The following is a 21,493-nucleotide window of genomic DNA, read 5'->3' on the forward strand; positions in this document are numbered from 1 at the left end:
AACTGGTGCATATATTATGAACATATGCTGTCAAAAGGAAAGAATTCTCCAACAGAAGAGAAGGTACATGAGAAATTCAAATGACTGGCCACCTTAAAAACTATTGGGAAAACTTTCTACCTAAGTGTCTGATATAATATATTCAAGAAAAAATGGGGTTTAGCTTTTAATACTGCTGGCACACTGGAGAGGACAAACTAAAAGAACAGAACTAAAAATACTGTAATGACTAGTTAGGTGTGTTTCTGATTTTGGGATTTACTGAATGGCAATACTACTATGAAATGACAGAGAATGTCGTTAACCCATTAGCATACACATTTAGTTTTAGCCATACCTGAAGCCAAGTCATGTTTCCATATCACCACCACCTAGCAAAACTGTAATAGTTGTCTTCATCAATAAGGAAGCTGACCTATACTTTTAAGCACAGCTTCATAAAAGGTTTCCACCTATTTATCCATGGTAGTTTAGTCTCCCCTCTAAAGAAAAATCCTCTAGAAATTCTAAATATCTTAAGAAGATGGTAGTGATTACTGTCCTGTCAGTAATTTGTGTGAAAGTGAATACTACAAATTCTAATTTCACAAGGGACTAAAACATTTCCATATAAAATTTTTCTACAGTATCAGAAATGATTTTACTTTTTTTTTAAAAAATTGAGGTATAACTGACATATAACATTATATTAATTTACTTTTTTTTTTTTTTTTTTTTGCAGTACGCGGGCCTCTCACTGTTGTGGCCTCTCCCGTTGCGGAGCACAGGCTCCGGACGCGCAGGCTCAGCGGCCATGGCTCACAGGCCCAGCCGCTCTGCGGCATGTGGGACCTTCCCGGACCGGGGCATGAACCCGTGTCCCCTGCATTGGCAGGCGGACTCTCAACCACTGCGTCACCAGGGAAGCCTTAATTTACTTTTTAATTGAAGGAGAAAATACAAAATCCCTGCAAAATAATTTCATTGTTTTTAAAAAAATTTTTTTCAAAAATATTTTTTTTCATTTGTTAGAAAATACTTTGCTTAAAGTGTTTATTCCAAATATTTATACCATTAATATATTAATCCTGTTTTGTCAAAACTGATGGTTGATCTTTTTAAGGTTACATACAAATGACAATAGTGAAGAATCACTTAATATTTCTTTTCCAATTACTTTCTATAGTATACTATATATAAATTTCAAGATAAAGCTGTTTAGAATTGCAAATAATAAAATTAACAAAACTTTAAATATGTATTTCTCTTGATGTGTTAATATCAATATTACAGAACATAACTGGTCAGGCAAGTTTTTTCACTAATGGGAAATCCAGTGGTTAATCCTTAATGAATTATGCTCATTTCTTAAATAATATTTCCCCAAATTATTATATAATCAATCTTCTCCCCAGCAATCCATTTTATATCCAGCAATTCAAAGTCTGTGTCTAAGGTAACAAAGTAACTTAAAGAATATTCACTAGTGGACTCCATTTCAAAATGTGAACCACATCAGCCTATTATAAGAACGGCAGTCAAAGTAAACTTATGACATAGAATTAATGGAAAGGAACTTAGTATCTCTCTAATTAATAAAGTTATTAATAAGAAGTAAGAGCCGGTACTATGTGGAAAGAAAAAGTTCCAGTGTAGAAGCTGCAGGTGGCTCCAGAACTGGATAAATCTCCACTAAAGAGCCTGTAACAAAACTGATTCTAAATTCACTTTACAGACAAAGGATTTATGAATGACAACTAGAAAAGGACAACTTACAGAAAGTATGTTCCTAGGGGACAGGAACTCCAGCTATTTAAACTGTATTTGTACTTCATGAAACTGAAACAGGTAGGTGCTAAGGAACTGATGTGTCATACAAAATATCGTCTGTATGCCAAATTAAAAAAAGAGCAGTCTTTAAATTTCTCTATAAATATTTCTTTACTGAAATACCTTAGTAAATAAACAATGAGAGAAAACGTTTTTTTCTCAACACAAGATTATAATGTACTATTGTTTTAGCGTAATAAAAATTTTTTTAAATTGTAGGTTAATACAAATTATTTAAAATAAGCTTTTAAAATGAGATAATAACCAAATACTATATCATTTTGTCTTATAGGATTTAAAAATACTTTAATATAGAGCCAGAAGCTGAGGGTACACATATTAATTATAGAAACCTGTTCTTCTCTCTTTATGTAAAGTTTACCTTCCCTGTAAAGCCCGTATACATTAATACTCTAACAACTCTAGAATTCTCTTAGAAAAATCAATTTATAACCAAATAAGTTTTTTTTTCCTGGCTTGATCTTGGCAATCCTCAAAAAATTAAAAACCCACTTATAACATTATTAACCAAAGTGGTTTCAATCAAGTCTTTTGCCAAACTCTCAGGTCCCTTACTTATCCCATGCCACTGACACATTTATCCTACTAACCAGTAATGGAAAAGAACCATCCTGCTATCTAACTCTCCACCATTAACACAAAGGCCTGGAGTGCTGGAGGGTGGGAGGTATGAGAATGGGAATCAGAAAACCAGGCAGAATGAATGCCCCTCCCTCAAAGTTTCACAACTTGGTAGCCAGTACCCTCAGGGTCCCTGAGCATTTCTTTCATGTCTGTGGCCTTCCATTTTCTACTCTCTTACCATTCCAAATGTCGACTTGCCTTTTTTTTTCACCAGCCAGGAACTGCCTTACTTTCCTAGACGGCATCACTATCTCCTGAGGAGAAAGTGATAAGGAATGAAACTTCTAGCCCTGACAACTGTGAATATATATCAACCTCCACTTAGTTTTATCTCTTTCCATTCTATTGGAATGGATATCTCAATATTCAGAAGTAGTCTTTTTTCCATCTAAGACTAATAGTTTTTAACTTGCTCTAACATCCCTTCTCAAACTCTCAGGAAACTTGCCTCAATTACCACCACCCCTCCCTCACCAACATCATCTTCCTCTCTGCTGCCTTTTTGTCCTCAATGTATTTTTCTGCTACAGTCTATAACGTCTTAAAAAATAAAAATAATTAAAACTGGTCTTGGATTTAGCATCCTCTTCTACTACCCTCTTCCCCTCTCAGGTTAATTTTCTGAAAAAAGTGGCTGGCTACAGTTGCTGCTCTTAATTCCAGAGTTCTCCTCAATTCCTGCTTCTCAAAATACTGCAATTAGATTTGTAATCCTATTACTCCACTAAAATTCCTTTTGGAGAGGTTTTTAATATTCTCATAAATGTCAAATCCAATGGTCACCTCTCAGTCTTTGTTTTACTTGACCTCTTTGTAGCAGCTGGCAACATGAATCACTCTTTCTTTGCTATGCTGAAATATTGGAGCTCCTGAAAGAACTACCCTGGGCCACTTTCTTGTTTTACATCCTCCTTCTATGGCTTCAACTATCATCCATAAGCTGAACATTCCCAAATTTTTATTCCTAACCAAGACTAGCCTGAGCACTAGACCTATAATTCAGCTATCAACAGGTATCTATCTATACACCACACATATCTCAAACTCAACATTCGGAAACTGAATTCATAATCTTTCTTCCACATCTGCTCCTCATGTTCTGGTTAACTATCTGATCTCCAGCTAAAACCTAGGAGTTCTGTAAGACTCCTCCCTAGGTTAATCAACTGCGTTGACACATCACAGTAGAAGGTAAGCTGATGAATCTTTTCCTTTTCCCATCGCCAAATGGGGATAATCGTGCCTATGTCCATCTACTCTTCTCTACCAAGAAATCAGTGAGATATATGAAATGATATGTTTGACTGTTTGATTAATGTTAAAGAATTTAAGATTCCTTCTGGGTGGCTGGAAGAAGAGAAAAGCTACATGACATCTGCTCCAAACTCAGAGTAACAAGGTCCTGATAACAGTTTATTCCAGTCTGTGAAAATCCCCAATGTCTAGAAGTTAAAATTTCCATCGAACTGGGGTTGGCAGTAAGTTTCAGAGTTTAAATTAAATTCTTCATGATTCTGCTAATGACCACAGGCTTAGAATGAAGCTATATGAACTATAATGCTTTAAATCCTTTCTGTAATGATAAGAGAGTTCATTTAAAAAGTATGAATGCCTACCTGCTATGTTCAACATACAATGTGAAGTCTATGGGAGACACAAAAAGATGATCCAGTTCCTGCCCTCAGTAAATTTAATTTTGAATTTTATTTTATTTTATACAGCAGGTTCTCTTTTTCTTTTTAATTAATCAATTTATTTTTTGGCTGTGTTGGGTCTTTGTTGCAGTGCACGGGCTTCTCATTGTGGTGGCTTCTCTTGTTGTGGAGCACAGGCTCTAGGCGCGTGGGCTTCAGTAGTTGTGGCACAAGGGCTCAATAGCTGTGGCTCACGGTCTCTAGAGCGCAGGCTCAGTAGCTGTGGCGCATGGGCTTAGGTGCTCTGCAGCATGTGGGATCTTCCCAAACCAGGGCTCTAACCCGTGTTCCCTGTATTTGCAGGCGGATTCTTAACCACTGCGCCACCAGGTTCTTATTAGTTATCAATTTTATACATATTAGTGTATATATGTCAATCCAAATCTCCCAGTTCATCCCACCCCCTCTGCACTCAGTAAGTTTGTTATGTAGTTGAAAGATACTAAATTCACACAAACACTATGACATAAAAGCCAGTAAGTACAATCAGTGGCATTACCCCAAAATTCCCAATTTAAAATAATAAACTTTCAGAATTTCTTAGGGATGAAGAAAAAGGAAATGGAAAATAAACTATAGTCATAAGTAATCCAAAAGAGAAACTATAGTTTTATATTCCCAATCTTAATATCACTGAAAAAATACACGTTTAATATATTATTTCAAAGAAAATGTTGCAAAAAGCAAAACTCTTCCTACTTACAACACACTTAATTACCTTTACTTGGGACTGATTTTTTCACTGAGGCTACATGATCTTCAGAGATTGTAAGGCGCCTCAAAACATCAGCCAAAGCTGCCTTTAGCACAGTGATTTCATCTTCTTGTTGTTGAACTCGTAACTCAAGGGCTGAGAGGCGATCTTGAACATCAGAAGTACTTGCAGCAGAAATACTATCATCTATAAAGAAAAGAAAATATGGAATATTTTTAAAGTAAACTTCTTAAGAAAGAACCTAATGACATATAAGAAAAACTATACCAGATAAGTCTTTTAAAAGATGAGAAAAATTGAAAAATAAATTGTTTTTGCACAGATTAATTTCTGTAAAGATTTTCATAGCTACTTGAACTAATTTAAAATAGTAAAAGTTAATACAGCTGACATGTAATTAAAATTATGAAAATTTTCCCACAGTCAAATTTTCCATATATTATACCATCACCGTAATAGTTTTTTCACCAAAATGTTCCCTAAATATATCACTCTGTAGACATTTGGAAACTTGCAAGACTGTAAACTATTCAAAGCATCCTTCTTACTTATTATATCATTATAATAATTATTTATGAAAATAAGGAGTACAAATCACTTCAATTTTGCTTTATGTATCAGATTCAGCATCAATGATCAGAAAGCATTCTTTACTTCTATCTTTATTATTATACTCCGAATCTCCCCCCCCAAATATGGCTACATAATTAGTAAAAGACTTGTTGCTGCTCCTTCTCTCTCCCCAATGCTTCAACCTCTCTTAAAAAAAAAAAAAAAAAGGTGGTTTCTATACAGCACATAGCTAATATCTGCCTTAGGTATGTAACAAGAACAACGACAAAATAAAGTTCGGCTGTAACATAGCAATTACAAACTACTTCCAAAGCTATGTAACTTGAGAGTATACTACTTTGTTAGATCAATCTGAATCCAAATGTTTATAAAAGATCAATTGCTATTGGCTAATTCACTATAAGCAGGAAAATTCAGGGGGGAAATTAGGTTCTCACAGAAGAATGGTTTGACCTGAGTGAGATATACTGGGTCAGTCATTCACACACTAAGCCATAGTGTGCCATTTTTCTCATATTGAGATAATGTGCCAGACATCTTAAGCAGACAATTTAACTCAAAGTTTGAGTTAAAAACAACAACAACAGGGCTTCCCTGGTGGCGCAGTGGTTGAGAGTCCGCCTGCCGATGCAGGGGACACGGGTTCGTGCCCCGGTCTGGGAGGATCCCACATGCCGCGGAGCGGCTGGGCCTGTGAGCCATGGCCGCTGAGCCTGCGCGGCCGCTGAGCCTGCGCATCCGGAGCCTGTGCTCCGCAACGGGAGAGGCCACAACAGTGAGAGGCCCGCATACCGCAAAAAAAAAACAACAACAACAAAACCCTCAGCATTTTAAAACCAAAGTTATCACCCTTTATTATGGAGCAGTAAACATATTCATATTTAAGACCTTATATGCCTACAGACAGCTCAGGCATACATATGTACTCTCTTCTGTCTTTAGAGGTATTTCAATGACAATATTTGGAGAAGTACTGGAATGGAAGGAAAAGTTGGGTTTTATCTTCAATTTAGACTTCAAATTCTAGTACCATAGTTAATCAGTTGTGTAATCTTAGGAAAGTTATTTTACCTCTTTGAACCTCAGTTTCTTTGTCTTTAAATATTGTTATGAGGAAGGTACCCAGGACATGTCCGACATTGAATAAATGTTTAACACACAACTTCAAAGTACAAAAAGTATCATTTGAGAGCTTTGGGCCCATGTATTACATAAAAGGTGGATATGTCAAACTTTGAGATGCTTAAGAAAAGGACTAATAAGAACAATTCAGCTTCTTGTTTTAGAAGTTTTTATATTTGAGGTCTTTTTCATTTCCAGTGTTCTAGCTGAATTCTAGCTAATCCATACTCTGTATGTGTGTTACACTATGGTTACTATTATATTTGTCTGCCCAGAATACTTTCCTGTTTTCCTTCTTCTGGTAGGAGAACACCAGCTGTTTTGTGGAACTCCACCAGTTTTTGAGGTTCCATTAGGGATGTCAATCTAGGATGCCTCATTCTCCTCTCTACCACCCTGCACTATTAATAGGCTGAAGCGAAGGAAGTGACCTTTTTAGTTGGTAAAAATAGGACTATTGGTAATTTCATATGGTTCAACCTAATACTAGCATAAAATGGTTGTGAGATATGGGTTAGGCCAAATGGAGTCCTCCCAAATTTCAGAGAGAGAGAGAGAGAGAGAGGTGTAGCCCATCCTTCTTGGTTTATCAACTATAAGGACACACAGACCTAGGGCTGTCAGTGATAAAGAGTCTTGTCTGCCCTGAGTTCCAGTTCTAGTCTCTGAAGCCCTGGACCTTCAATTCTGAGAGCTACTCTAATATTTCTTTTAACTAATTATGTAACCTAATAAACTCTCTTTTTACAAGCCATCACTTGTAAGCCGAAGGTCCTGATTAAGTCAGTAAATTATACAGATATGCCTTTCTAAATTGTTCTTAATTTATGAAAGATGGGTTATATATCTAAATTATAATCACAGGTAAAATATTTATGTGATTTTTATAAACACATGATCTCCTTAATTCTTTTGAGAGGGCAGCAAAGGCTAGTGGAAAGATTATCAGACTATAATGCCAAGGGTATAGTCCTGGGTTTTAGTACCAGCATGGTAACTAGCTTTTACTTTTGGTAAGTCACTTAACTTTTACAGACTTTGATTTTTTAAAAAATGACTAAAGTTTTTATTTTGTAAAACGTGGGACAGTCACATAAAAGGTGGTTCAGCTTGTAAAAATCCTACCACAACCTGCTAGATACTGTGATAAGATACAAGGACAATTTTTCAAAGGCCATAACAAGCAAAAAGTTAACTATTAACAATGTCCTGCATTTATATAGTACCTTTCCTGTTTATTACCTCATCCCTCTCCTCGGTCTATCTGTATTTTGTATTTGAGGAAACAGCTTGAGAAGTTAAATAGCTTGCCCAAGGTCACCAAACTAGTCTTGATATCTGAAACTCAAACAGAGGACTCCTGACTCACAGTTTAAGTGCCTTTTACTCTATTTCATGCTGTATCTTAACAATAATCACAGGAGGACCGAATAAATATATTCTTTCACAAAGCCAGACAGGGTTTAAACTATGAAGTGATATAATCAGATTTCTGTTTTAAAAAGGTTATTTTGGTTTCTGTGAGAGAATGGATTGGAACAGAATAAGAGTAAATGTAAGGAGAGCAGGCAGGAGGGTAATGCAGTAACCCGTGTGAAAGGTGAAGGTGGCCTAGGCTAGGAGTAACGTGTTCATGTGTCTCGATTTGTCCAGGACAAACATGTCTGCTATCTCAGTAAAAATATTACAACGTTCCTTCTTTCTCTCTAAATTTTCCCAGTTTGAATGATCAATTACAGGGTCACTCAAGCTAAGGCAACAGCAACAACAGAGATGCAAAGTGGCATAGTAGTTGATTATAGCCCTGAAACCCTGTAACATCTTTCTAATATCTTGGCCCTTCACCTTTTCAGAGGCAAGTAGAACTGTGCGTAAATTCTGGTGTTACACTGCCTGAATAAATCTGTTTGCTACTTACCAGCTCTGTGACAGGTTTCCTCATGTAATTTTTTCATGCTAATTAGTACTCATCTCAGGTTTGAGATTATTAGGTGAAATAATGCACAGCACTGTCATACAGTGAGGGTTCAGTAAGTTACTATTTTGTATAGTGGTGTTCTTTACTACACTGTTTATTATTGCTACAAAATTGGAAATGACCTAAAGTCCCTGGATGGAGTTAATAAGCTATATGTTCACACCACAGAAAGCCATGCAATTAAAAACAATAAGTATATAAACCAGAAGTTTGAAAAATCTATAAGACGACTCAAGTGGAGTAAATAAGCAAATTGGGGAACAACATGTACTAAATAATTTATTGAAACACACACACTGAAACATACTTCTAAAAAATAAACAAAAAACTTCATATTTATATATGTATATAATGTACACATAGAAAAAAGTCTAGAAGCATACACATCAAACTGGTAATTGGGTTACTTTTAACTCGGAGAGTGAGATTAGAAGGATAAGGGTAAAGGGAAATTTTTGCTTTTTAGTGTATTTCTATATTATTTGAATTTCACAAAAATGTATCATATGTTACTTTTCATATGTTATTTAAACTTATATTTAAGCTAATATACAGTGCTTCTGAAGCTTAATTTCTTAAAGCAAGTTTCCTTCAGACATAGTATTCCAATTTCATAAAGGAACATATCAGAGCATAAGGCAATTAACTTAAATTTGCATTCATTGATTATAAAAGCTAGAACAGAGACTATCTTAAAGATCAACAGCCCCTACTGCCATTTTATAGATAAGTAAACTAAGACTGAAATTAGGTGAGTTACTCCTGGGCACACAGCAAACTGGAGTTAGAGCTCCTTCCTCAGATGACTCGATAGAACCCATCGCTCTTGCTCTTTCCATTTTCAAAACTTTGTTATGTTTTTCTCTCCCAATCTCTAATGTACCACATGCGCATTCACAATAAACTTTTTAAGAATACATATGTTCAGTAAATATATCTATTTTCTGGGGGCTTAATTCCACTCCCCCTTCTTGATGCAAGTACATTGATTCCTTTTCCTTATACTGTGGTAGTCTCTTATTTCCTTGCTCCTTCTCAAAATAGTTTCTAGCCTTGAGGGTTAAAATATGAACTACAAATAAATTCCCAAGGGTTATTAAACTCATTAAGGGGGGGAAATAAAAAAGAAAGAAAGAAAGAGAGAAAAGAGAAAGAAGTCCATAAACATCTTTTCCATCAGTCTAATCTATTTATTGGCATTAAGTAAGGTCTCTTTTATTAGAGATGCAAGCAAAAAAAAAAAAGTAACTAGTAAACTTTCATATCCAATATGACAGTTTTAAAACTACAACAGTAGTCACTCATGCTTTTACTACAGTGAATCATAGTTAATTTGTCTTCTAAACTGTCAAGAAATACATGTTACCTTTGCAGAGGTATTCTATTCTAAATATCTAAAAGTTGGCAACCCAGCCTCACATCAGAACGAGGCATGCCTATACATTCTTGCATCTTTTGAGTATCAGTGGTTTTATGTAAATCTTTCTAAAATGGATCACTTATTTTCCTGTCTTCTTAACAAGGGCACATAATTATAACACAGCAACTTCTAGATGACTCAGTCTTCACTGAAAATATTACTTTGTGCTGCAAGCACTGTGATAAAATGACACCTGGAGGCTATTATATTTCTAATTAAATAATTTAAAGTACATTTTCAAACTTATAATCTTTCTTCATACCTTTTCTGCTTCTTTCTTTGCAGTTAGTATTAACTATGACAGTCTATAGCAATACTTCTTTCTAATCTAATTTCCTACATTATGGGATATTGGATAACCAATCCTTTTGAACTGTTTATAAGAAGAAAAAATAATCTCTGAAATTAGGACCTCTTCTATTAAAAAATTTATATTATGTATGTATATTATATGCAAATAGATTATATATATGATGTATACAATTTAAACACAGAGGAAAAAAATGGACACAGACTCAGGCCTAATATTTGTGTCACTGGAGTCCCAGAGGAAGAGGAGAAAAAGATTCTAGATGAAAAAAGTATGTGAAAAAATAATGGCAGAACTTCCCAAGTTAAATTAAAATCTACAAATTCATTAAAATTCAGTATATTGAAGTCCCTATCTCCACCACACATGAAAATCAAATCCAAGCAGATTAAAGAATTAAGGGCAAAATTATAAAACCTTTAGAAAAATAATAGAGAATATTTTCATATCCTGCAAGTAGAGAGGAGGTTCCTAAACAAGATACAAAAAGCACTATCCATAAAAGTAAATATTGAAACTACATTAGAATTCAGAATACATGTCCACTAAAAGACACAGTAAAGAGAAAAAGCAATTCACAAACGAGGAATAGTTCTTACACTTACAAGTGATAAAGGATTAGGATCCTGAATACAGAATTCCTACAAATCAATCAGAAAGACAATCCTACAGAAAAATTGGCAAAAGCCTTGACTAAACACCTCATGGAAAAGAAAACATAAATGGCCAATGAACATAAGAAATGAGGCTCAAGCACCTCATTAATAATCTTGAAAAGGAAAATTAAATTAAAACCATATGAAACACTATTTTATGCTCACCAAACAGGCAAAAAATTTTAAGCATGACAATATCAGGTATTCCCTAGGATACAGAGTAATGTGAATTCTCATATATTACTGGTAGGCGGTAAACGGTTTCAAGACTTTGAGATTAAAAAACAAAAACAAAAGTAACACCAACTTTGGCATCATCTGGTAAAACTGAAGATGCACACATTCTATGACCCAGCAATTCCCCTCCTGGGTGTATAGACCCTGACCTACAGCAGGGTTGGCAATCTTTTTCTGTGAGGGCCAGACAGTAAATATTTTAGGCTCTACAGACCACATCATCTCTGTAGCAACTACTCAAATCTGCCTTTGTAACACAAAAACAGCTATAAGTACGTAAATGACTGTGTGGTTATGTTCCAATAAAACTTTTTTTTATAAAACAGGTGGCCTGGAGGGGCTTTCCTGGTGGCGCAGTGGTTGAGAGTCCGCCTGCCGATGCAGGGGACACGGGTTCGTGCCCAGGTCCGGGAAGATCCCACATGCCGCTGAGCGGCTAGGCCCGTGAGCCATGGCCGCTGAGCCTGCGCGTCCGGAGCCTGTGCTCCACAATGGGAGAGGTCACAACAGTGAGAGGCCCGCGTACCGCAAAAACAAACAAACAAACAAACAAAAACAGGTGGCCTGCCAGGCATAGTTTCCCAACCTCTGCTCTTGCATACATACACCAACAGAAATGTTCAATAATGTTCACAACAGCAAAGTTCACAATAGAAACAAACTGGAAACAACCTAAATGTCCATTAACTATAAAATGTGTAAATAAATTGTGATATAAACATTCCACAGAATACTACAAAGTGGTAAAAATAAACTATGGCTACATGAAACATCATGTGTAAATCTCAGGAATATAATAATGAGTGTAAAAAGCAAGTCGGACTTTACATAAAGTTCAAAAAATACGTCAGTAAATAATATATTGCTTAGAACAAAACCACAGAGCAAGGGAATGACATATACAAAATTTATGACAATAGTTACTTCTAATGGTGTAGGGCAGGGGATAGTACAGGGAGGCCTCCACAGGTAATGGAACATCTATGTCATAAAGACAATTAAAACATATATTGTATTATACTTTTTTGAGGTGGAAGTTAGTGATTTTTCTCTTCTGAGAGAGGATGAGGAACGTGGATGACTAGACTATATAATTACTCACTTTTTTTTTTTAAGAACAATGAAACCATTTTTGCAAATTAAATCCCAAAACAGATAAAACAGATAGAGTTGTACTTCCAAAGAACCCTGAGGTTCTGTGTCATAAAAACAACTAAACCAGGTGGTTTTTATGACTGCTTTGAGGGCTAATGGAATGACCGTAAGATTAGCTGTTACCTATGAATCTTTGGGGAAAAAAAAGTCCATCTCAAAAAGGTATATGATATGAGATATAATACCATCCAAAGAACAAATATTAAAAAAAAATTAAAAACAGTCTCTGATCTCCCCTTCCTAAAGCACTTATGTTAAGACACTGGGCAGGCCTTCCTTAATGGGTAGAATGGTAGAGGCGAGGATCAGAAGAGCTAATATGGGTGAAGAACCATGAGAAACCAGTAACAACACCATGCATTGTTTACAGTTAAAAAAAGTGAAGGCACTAACCTAAAGGACTATCAATGGGGAACTGATTAAATAAATAGTTGTATTACTGTATACTACGGAGCTCTTAAAAAGGATGGTATATATTTAAAATCGTAAATAAGAAAGTTTACTAGGAGTAACAACATACTATAAAGAAAAAAACTGCAGGCAACATTTATAGTGTAGTTGTATCTGTGTAGAACTGTATATCCACAGGCATACATACACCTACAGATGTATAGAGAGACTGGAGGTATGTCTCTGGCAAGTGGGATTTCAGAGGATTTTGCTTACTTATACTTTTACTTTAGATAAATTTTCTGCAAAAAAAGCAAAATTCCTTGTAAATAAAACTTAAACTATTGCGGCTTCCCTGGTGGTGCAGTGGTTAAGAATCTGCCTGTCAATACAGGGGACACGGGTTCGAGCCCTGGTCCAGGAAGATCCTACATGCCGCGGAGCAACTAAGCCCATGCACCACAACTACGGAGCCTGCGCTCTAGAGCCCATGAGCCACAACTACTGAGTCTGCACGCCTAGAGCCCATGCTCTGCAACAAGAAAAGCCACCTAATGAGAAGCCCGCACACCGCAAGGAAGAGTAGCCCCCGCTTGCCGCAAATAGAGAAAAGCCTGCACGCAGCAACAAAGACCCAAGGCAGCCAAAAATATAAATAAATAACCAAAAAAAAAAAACCTTAAACTATTTTCTCAGTAAAGAAAAGCAAAGCTAATCCAGGCTGTGATGTAAACCTACTTAGTAACGCACCCAAATTTTCAATACAAGTTTGGTTAACATGTAGATTTTTATGCATAGTGAATGAAAACATTTCTGTAAAAGTATACATCTCATAATGTTTGAAAGAAATATTCTCAAGCTAATAAGAGACACAAAAATCAAAACAATACACCCTAAGGAAAATCGGGCCTTTAAACATCATTTCTTCAAAAGAACAAAACAAAATCACAACTGATTTGTCACATTAGTAAATTCCAATCAGAAAGCATTTAGCAACTTAAATGGTTTTTTCTTTGTTTTAAAATGGAATTAGTTATCTTCAAATATTGTCTCATCAAGACAAATATTTAAGTATTATATCAAAAAGTTATGCATTATGTATTCTAGAACAGCTAAAATTTACTTTTGGAAATAAACCATAAGAAAATATGTTCATAAAAACAGCTCATAAAAAGATATATTTATGCAGGAATTAATGTTTCCTATTTAACTTAATATTCTACTTCTAAAAGTCAAATTTTTCTCTCAAAGAAGTTTTAATTAAATAAGGCATTTTAACTGTTAAAGCTTGGATATTTTATTTCTCTAATAAGTGACAATATTAATTACCTCCACCTAGCAATATTATATGAAAATAAGACTATCTAATTTGTCTTCAACTGAATAACACAAACAATGTTGACTTATATTTTCTACTTTTAAAAACTTAAGTTTGTTTTTCCTTGTAAGATATTCTTACTAAAAATTCCCCTGCTGGCATAAATTATATAAGAAATTGTGTTAAATAAAATATAAAACCACTTTTGCTACAGCACTCCGGACATGAAGGCTAGTCCCAGGGAAGGACTTTACTTTGTTCTATCGCTAGGATTCATTCACAATTAAGACTTTTTTCAAAGTCTCACTTAAAACAAAATTAAAAACAGATAATTGGATATTTCTGCTTTTGATGTTTTTTGGTTAGACTTCACAGAAGCAGAAGTCAAGCTTAATTACACAATTCTGATTTCTTATTGAGAGGTGCTTTTATTTTTTTACTATTTTCCACTAAAAACTGTTTTAATTTTTTTCCTCACAAATAATATAATGACTGTCTTTTGGGGGACGGGGCGCAGGGAAAGAACAAGTTGAACAAAGCCCATTCTGCCCTTACAACAGGATATATTTGCTTATAAAGGGGGTACAGTCTTAAGTACTTTATAAAAGTAGGTAGGCAAATATTTATGCCATTATTGACACATACATTTAAAGGAAGGAGGAGGGGAGGCACGGAAGAGACCTAGATGCATTCCCACATCCTCAGATTTCTTTTGTCACGAGTAGTAAAGTTTGTGACACAAGTCTGAATCCCCAGGAAAGGAAAGATACGTTACCAGTGCAGAAGCTCCTAAATGTAGAGGAAGCACACACTGAAGCGAGACCAGGCAAGCGGTCTTCCATTCTTGCCACCTACGTTACAAGCAGTATAAACCAGTTCTGTCTACATTTCCTGCTGCCTTCCCAGATAGTTCCAGAGCAAATCCCAGCTCCCTAAATCTCACGACATACTTTACATTCTGAGGAAATCCTCCCGATCCAGATGGCCTACCACCAAGCACTTCTATGTTGGCACAAATAAAAACTTCTTAAGATAGTTCTCCGGCCCCTTTGCTCTCTGATCTAAAGAAAAGTTTTCTACTTATTTATAAAGAGAGACAAAGAAACTGAAGGAGAGAGAGGAAACAGAGCACGCAGGCAAAAGGAGGGTAAAGATACAGAAAAAAAAAACTTGGGCTGCTTTGGGGAGTGGCTAAATTCCAGGCACAGGCAGAAACACATTTTTAATGCACCACATGAATATTCACTACAATTATTTGGTTGTCCTCAGGCACTACTTTTCTGATCTTCTTTCAATTGGTTAAGAGTAAGGTACAACTGCTTCAAATGCAAAACCCAGTTTTTGCCTTCTGAAACTAAAACATACTAAATAGTTTCTATAAATAACAGAGTTAAAGCCCCCCAAATGAGTATTTTTCTCTACTAGGAAATTAAATAAACAATGTGTGTGCAAAGTGGCAAGTCACATTTCCTTTTTCCTTTTGCTTTTGTTTAAAATAAAATGAAATCCACATGAACTGTAAAGAAACTAAAAGAATGATCACTTTTCATTAATTTTTAAAACCTAAGTGTAACATGGCTGATTTATTACAACCATTTCACTAGAATAAGATGATGAATACAATTAACAATGAGAATAGTCCCTTTTCTTAATTCACTAATTTTCCAAATTATTTTAAAATAATACAACTGTATTAGTAGTAACCTATAATGATTTACATCTGGTCAGATATTCTGATATCAAACCACATATGCTTACAATAATGTAAAAGAATAAGGGAACTGAAAGTATAAATATCTTTAGTCTCTCTTATAAAACCATGTAAAAGCAGGTGAAAGTTAATGAATGAAACGTGTATTTATGCTTTTGATAACTACTTCTAAAGCTAATTAAAGAACAAATTCATGGAGATAAGTGTCAAAACAAAGCTACTGACAGATCATCTCTTCAGTTTGTTGCTTTTAAGCTTTATATTTATAATTAAGAAAAGCAAATTTAAACCAAACCAAAGTAAAACAGAAACAACTGGACTACTATAAACACACACACCCACACACACAATACTGCGAAATGGATAAAACCTAAACCAAACTGAACATTAAGAGCTATGCTACAAAGATTGAGATGAGGATAAACTAAAAACAAAGCTGATAAAAGACAGAGGAATGAAGCAAAATGACCTAGATTAATATTTACAGAAGAAAGTGGGAACCATCAAGAGTGTTTCCTAAAGTGAGACTTGGGAAAGTTCTTCTCTATAGATTAATACCTGGTACAGATTCATCAAAATACAGGAGCTACTTGGAAGATTAATAGGAATTAAATGGGCTGGGGTGTGTGTAATGTGTCTGAAACAAATAGGGGATACCAAGTAGGATGAATAAAAGCAGACAGAATGGGAAATATAATGATACAAAGGAAATGTAATGCCAGGCACAGACTAGGACAGAGTTCAAATTCTTGCTATTGATTGGTGAGAAGCTCTGAAGCAGATTGTACTTTATTGTTTCTCTTCAGTCAACAGACAAATGTAAACTATAGTTTTATAATTTAGGTCTCAACTACTCTTCTTTACAACAAATGCAGCCCAATTAAATGACTGCTCACAGACTCCTAAGGTTAGAGAAGGACTGTCAAGAAGTTCTGCAACCTAGTGCTTTGTAATTAGTACGTAACAAAAAGGCTCCCCTTATACATACACTACAGTACATGGGCTTCTTTTTACCACCTCCCATTTGTAAACTGCTACTAATTTGTAGATTATATACCTTGGGCATTCCTTTCTTCTCAAATCAAAATTTGATGTCAGGCCAGAAAGTATGTGGTTCCTAATCTCAGCTTAGTTTTTCTTTGCTCAAGAATCATCTTCTCTCTTTACTATTACAGTCAATCTTTCCAAAGCACTTACTCATACATTCAAGTATTTGAGTACTATGATGTACAGAATCTCTTCGAGATGCTGAGGTGAATTAAAAGGAATTTTACCTACTAGAAATTAGAAATTAAAGGGCGCACTTAAGAGATGCTACTCAAGATGCAGGATTGATGGAATATGGTCACTGACTGGATGAGGGGATGAAAAGTAGGGGAGGGTCTCCTTGTTCTATTTGGAATAGTGAGCAAATGGTTAGATAACATTCACTGAGCTAGGAATAAAGGAAAAGAAACAAGGTTAGGGGGAATGAGGAAGTAGAATGATGAGCACTTTTGGACCTGCTGAGTTTGAGGTCACTGCAACAAAAGTATAACTAGGTCTTGGGCTTAAGACAAAGGCCTAAACTAGAGACGTACTTTTGAAAACTGTACTGGGATATAATTGATAGCTAGAGTCACTAGAATTGACTGGGAGTGAGAAGAGAATAGGGCCAAGGTTATTTTTAGGGCAGTCAGAAGGAAAGGAACGTGCAAATAACACAGAATAAAAACTGTCAGAAAGGTAATAATAGGTTCAGGAAAAGAATAATAATTTCAAAGACTGAAAGGACATCAAAAGACAAGGACTGAAAATGGTCCACTGGATTTGGCAATTATTAGGAGACCTTTACCCGAGAAGTTTCAGTGGAGTGATGGGGAAAGAAGCATGACTGCAATGTACTGAATTGTGACTTGGAGGTAAAGAAGTCTTTTTAAGGAATCTGGTTGAAGATGGAAAGGGGGAAAATGGAATGAGGTGGGGAATGAGTTGTGCAAGGTTGTTGAAGGGGCTTTTGTTCAACATTTACAGGGTTTGGGGAAGGAACCGATGAGAAAGTGAGCTGTACTAACACAAGAGGGCATGCAGCAAAGCTCTTGTGTTAGAGACGATGTGAAGGACTAGAGTAAAAAACACAGACCAAAGGACGAGCCTTAAGAAGGGACAGCCAACATTGTCCTCAATGGTGAAAAACTGAAACCATTTCCACTAAGATCAGGAACAAGACAAGGTTGACCACTCTCACCACTATTATTCAACATAGTTTTGGAAGTTTTAGCCACAGCAATCAGAGAAGAACAAGAAATAAAAGGAATCCAAATCGGAAAAGAAGAAGTAAAGCTGTCACTGCAGATGACATGATACTGTACACAGAGAATCCTAAAGATGCTACCAGAAAACTACTAGAGCTAATGAATTTAGTAAAGTAGCAGGATACAAAATTCATTTAGTCAATGAATTTAGAAAAGTAGCAGGATACAAAATTAATGCACAGAAATCTCTTGCATTCCTATACACCAATGATGAAAAATCTGAAAGAAAAATTAAGAAAACACTCCCATTTACCATTGCAACAAAAAGAATAAAATATCTAGGAGTAAACCTACCTAAGGAGACAAAAGACCTGTATGCAGAAAATTATAAGACACTGATGAAAGAAATTAAAGATGACCAAATAGATGGAGAGATATACCATGTTCTTGGATGGGAAGAATCAACATTGTGAAAATGACTATGCTACCCAAAGCAATCTACAGATTCAATGAAATCCCCATCAAACTACCACTGGCATTTTTCACAGAACTAGAACAAAAAATTTCACAATTTGTATGGAAACACAAAAGACCCCAAATAGCCAAAGCAATCTTGAGAAAGAAAAACGGAGCCGGAGGAATTAGGCTCCCTGACTTCAGACTATACTACAAAGCTACAGTAATCAAGACAGTATGGTAATGGCACAAAAACAGAAATATAGATCACTGGAACAGGATAGAAAGCCCAGAGATAAACCCACGCACATATGGTCACCTTATCTTTGATAAAGGAGGCAAGAATATAGAGTGGAGAAAAGACAGCTTCTTCAATAATTGGTGCTGGGAAAACTGGACAGCTACATGTAAAAGAATGAAATTAGAACACTCTCTAACACCACACACAAAAATAAACTCAAGATGGATTAAAACTTAAATGTAAGGCCAGAAACTATCAAACTCTTAGAGGAAAACATAGGCAGAACACTCTATGACATAAATCACAGCAAGATCCTTTTTTTGACCCACCTCCTAAAGAAATGGAAATAAAAACAAAAATAAACAAATGGGACCTAATGAAACTTAAAAGCTTTTGCACAGCAAAGGAAACCATAAACAAGATGAAAAGACAACCCTCAGAATGGGAGAAAATATTTGCAAATGAAGCAACTGACAAAGGATTAATCTCCAAAATTTATAAGCAGCTCATGCAGATCAATAACAAAACAACAAAAACCCAATCCAAAAATGGGTAGAAGAACTAAATAGATATTTCTCCAAAGAAGATATACAGATCACCAACAAACACATGAAAGGATGCTCAACATCATTAATTATTAGAGAAATGCACATCAAAACTACGATGAGGTATCACCTCACACCGGTCAGAATGGCCATCATCAAAAAATCTACAAACAATAAATGCTGGAGAGAGTGTGGAGAAAAGGGAACCCTCTTGCACTGTTGGTGGGAATGTAAATTAATACAGCCACTATGGAGAACAGTATGGAGGTTCCTTAAAAAACTAAAAATAGAACTACCATAGGACCCAGCAATCCCATTACTGGGCATATACCCTGAGAAAACCATAATTCAAAAAGAGTCATGTACCAAAACGTTCATTGCAGCTCTATTTACAATAGCCAGGACATGGAAGCATCCTAAGTGTCCATCAACAGATGAATGGATAAAGAAGATGTGGCACATATATACAATGGAATATTACTCAGCCATAAAAAGAAATGAAATTGAGTTATTTGTAGTGAGGTGGATGGACCTAGAGTCTGTCATACAGAGTGAAGTAAGTCAGAAAGAGAAAAATACCATATGCTAACACACATATATGGAATAAAAATTTTTAAAAATTCAGAAGGACCTAGGGCCAAGACAGGAATAAAGACACAGAGAATGGACTTGAGGATACGTGGAGGGGCAAGGGTAAGCTGGGACAAAGTGAGAGAGTGGCATGGACAAATATACACTACGAAATGTAAAATAGATAGCTAGTGGGAAGCAGCCACATAGCACAGGGAGATCAGCTCGGTGCTTTGTGACCACGTAGAGGGGTGGGATAGGGAAGGTGGGAGGGAGGGAGATGCAAGGAGGAAGAGATATGGGGACATAAGTATAACTGATTCACTTTGTTATAAAGCGGAAACTAACACACCATTGTAAAACAATTATACCCTAATAAAGATGTTTAAAAAAATGCAAAAAAAAAAGAAAGAAGGGACACTGTTTTATTTAAGAATGAAGGGGAGAAGATGAGAGCAGGCCCACATATTTGTTCTATTTTTTTTTTTTTTTTTTTTTTTTTTTGCGGTACGCGGGCCTCTCACTGTTGTGGCCTCTCCCGTTGCGGAGCACAGGCTCCGGACGCGCAGGCTCAGCGGCCATGGCTCATGGGCCTAGCCGCTCCACGGCATGTGGGATCTTCCCGGACCGGGGCACGAACCCGTGTTCCCTGCATCGGCAGGCAGACTCTCAACCACTGCGCCACCAGGGAAGCCCCACATATTTGTTTTTATACCTAAATTTTTTATCTTGTGAAGCAGGAGACAAGGTCACCTGCTAAGCCGAGCTGGTTAAAGCTTAAGCTGAGTGGCTAAGTGTGGAATTGTTTATACCATCTGACTCATCACAATGCAGGATATTATAATCATCTTTTAACAAAGTTACATTTTAAATCGCTAATTAGATTGTAAAGTCCTCTAGAGAAGAAGCTATTTCTTTTTTGTTTTCCTCTGCACCTGGAAGTACCACATGTAGCAGTAACTCTTCAAATAGTGGTTGATTTATCGTGGCTGTACTTTAGAACCAGCGGCAAAGACAGGATAAAACAAAGGATGAGATAGAAACCCCTATTACCTTAGTGACATGCAGAAGACGGAGGATGCTTTAGAAGAACAAAACCCCCCACATGAGAAGTTTCATTGAACTGGGAGGAGGATCTAGAAGAAACAATTTCAGCCAATGACTACATGATAGAAAAGATAGGTATCTCTCTCCTATTTTCTTCACTACCTTAAATACTTCTTCCTTTTTCAGCTTCTTTTTCTGAATATCCCCCTTTCCTCTTTTGTAACTGGACTTTGAGACCATCTACCTACCTACCTACCTACCTACCTACCTATCTCGCTGCCTTTCCTCCCCCTCCTCCTCCTCTCTCTGCCACAACATGCCTAAAGTGAAGTACATTTTTGTTACTGCTGTCACAGTTTTAGAGATTTAGCCTTATCAAAAGGTTGGATATTTTTGCACTACTGTGCCTCAACCCAGACTTATTTATTTCACCATTAGATGTTTCTTTTTCTTATTTTCATAAGTAAATGAGCTCAAATGCTTATATTTCTCTTTAAAAAAAATCCACTTTATTCCCCTCCTTAACTCCTCTCACAAACTCATAGCTTTCTCCAGGTATTTAGTCCTAAATTTACTCACATTTTCTCTCTCTCGAGCGCACGCACATGCGCGCACACACACACACACACACACACACACACACACACACACACACACACACACACAC

At 36.1% G+C, this 21,493-nt stretch overlaps 1 protein-coding gene across 3 annotated transcripts in view; it reads right to left on the reverse strand.

The window, feature by feature from the left end:
- EML4 (EMAP like 4) overlaps positions 1-21,493 on the reverse strand; it is a 155,510-nt gene that overhangs the window by 79,963 nt on the left and 54,054 nt on the right. For all 3 annotated transcript variants that reach the window (XM_029232119.1, XM_029232118.1, XM_029232117.1), the window contains exon 2: positions 4,867-5,049. In XM_029232119.1, coding sequence (XP_029087952.1) covers positions 4,867-5,049 — 183 coding nt within the window. The remainder of the gene's footprint in view (positions 1-4,866; positions 5,050-21,493) is intronic.

Source organism: Monodon monoceros, unplaced genomic scaffold (assembly GCF_005190385.1).
Source record: "Monodon monoceros isolate NGI ecotype Baffin Bay Population unplaced genomic scaffold, NGI_Narwhal_1 Super_Scaffold_19, whole genome shotgun sequence".
NCBI classification, from domain to species: Eukaryota; Metazoa; Chordata; class Mammalia; order Artiodactyla; family Monodontidae; genus Monodon; species Monodon monoceros.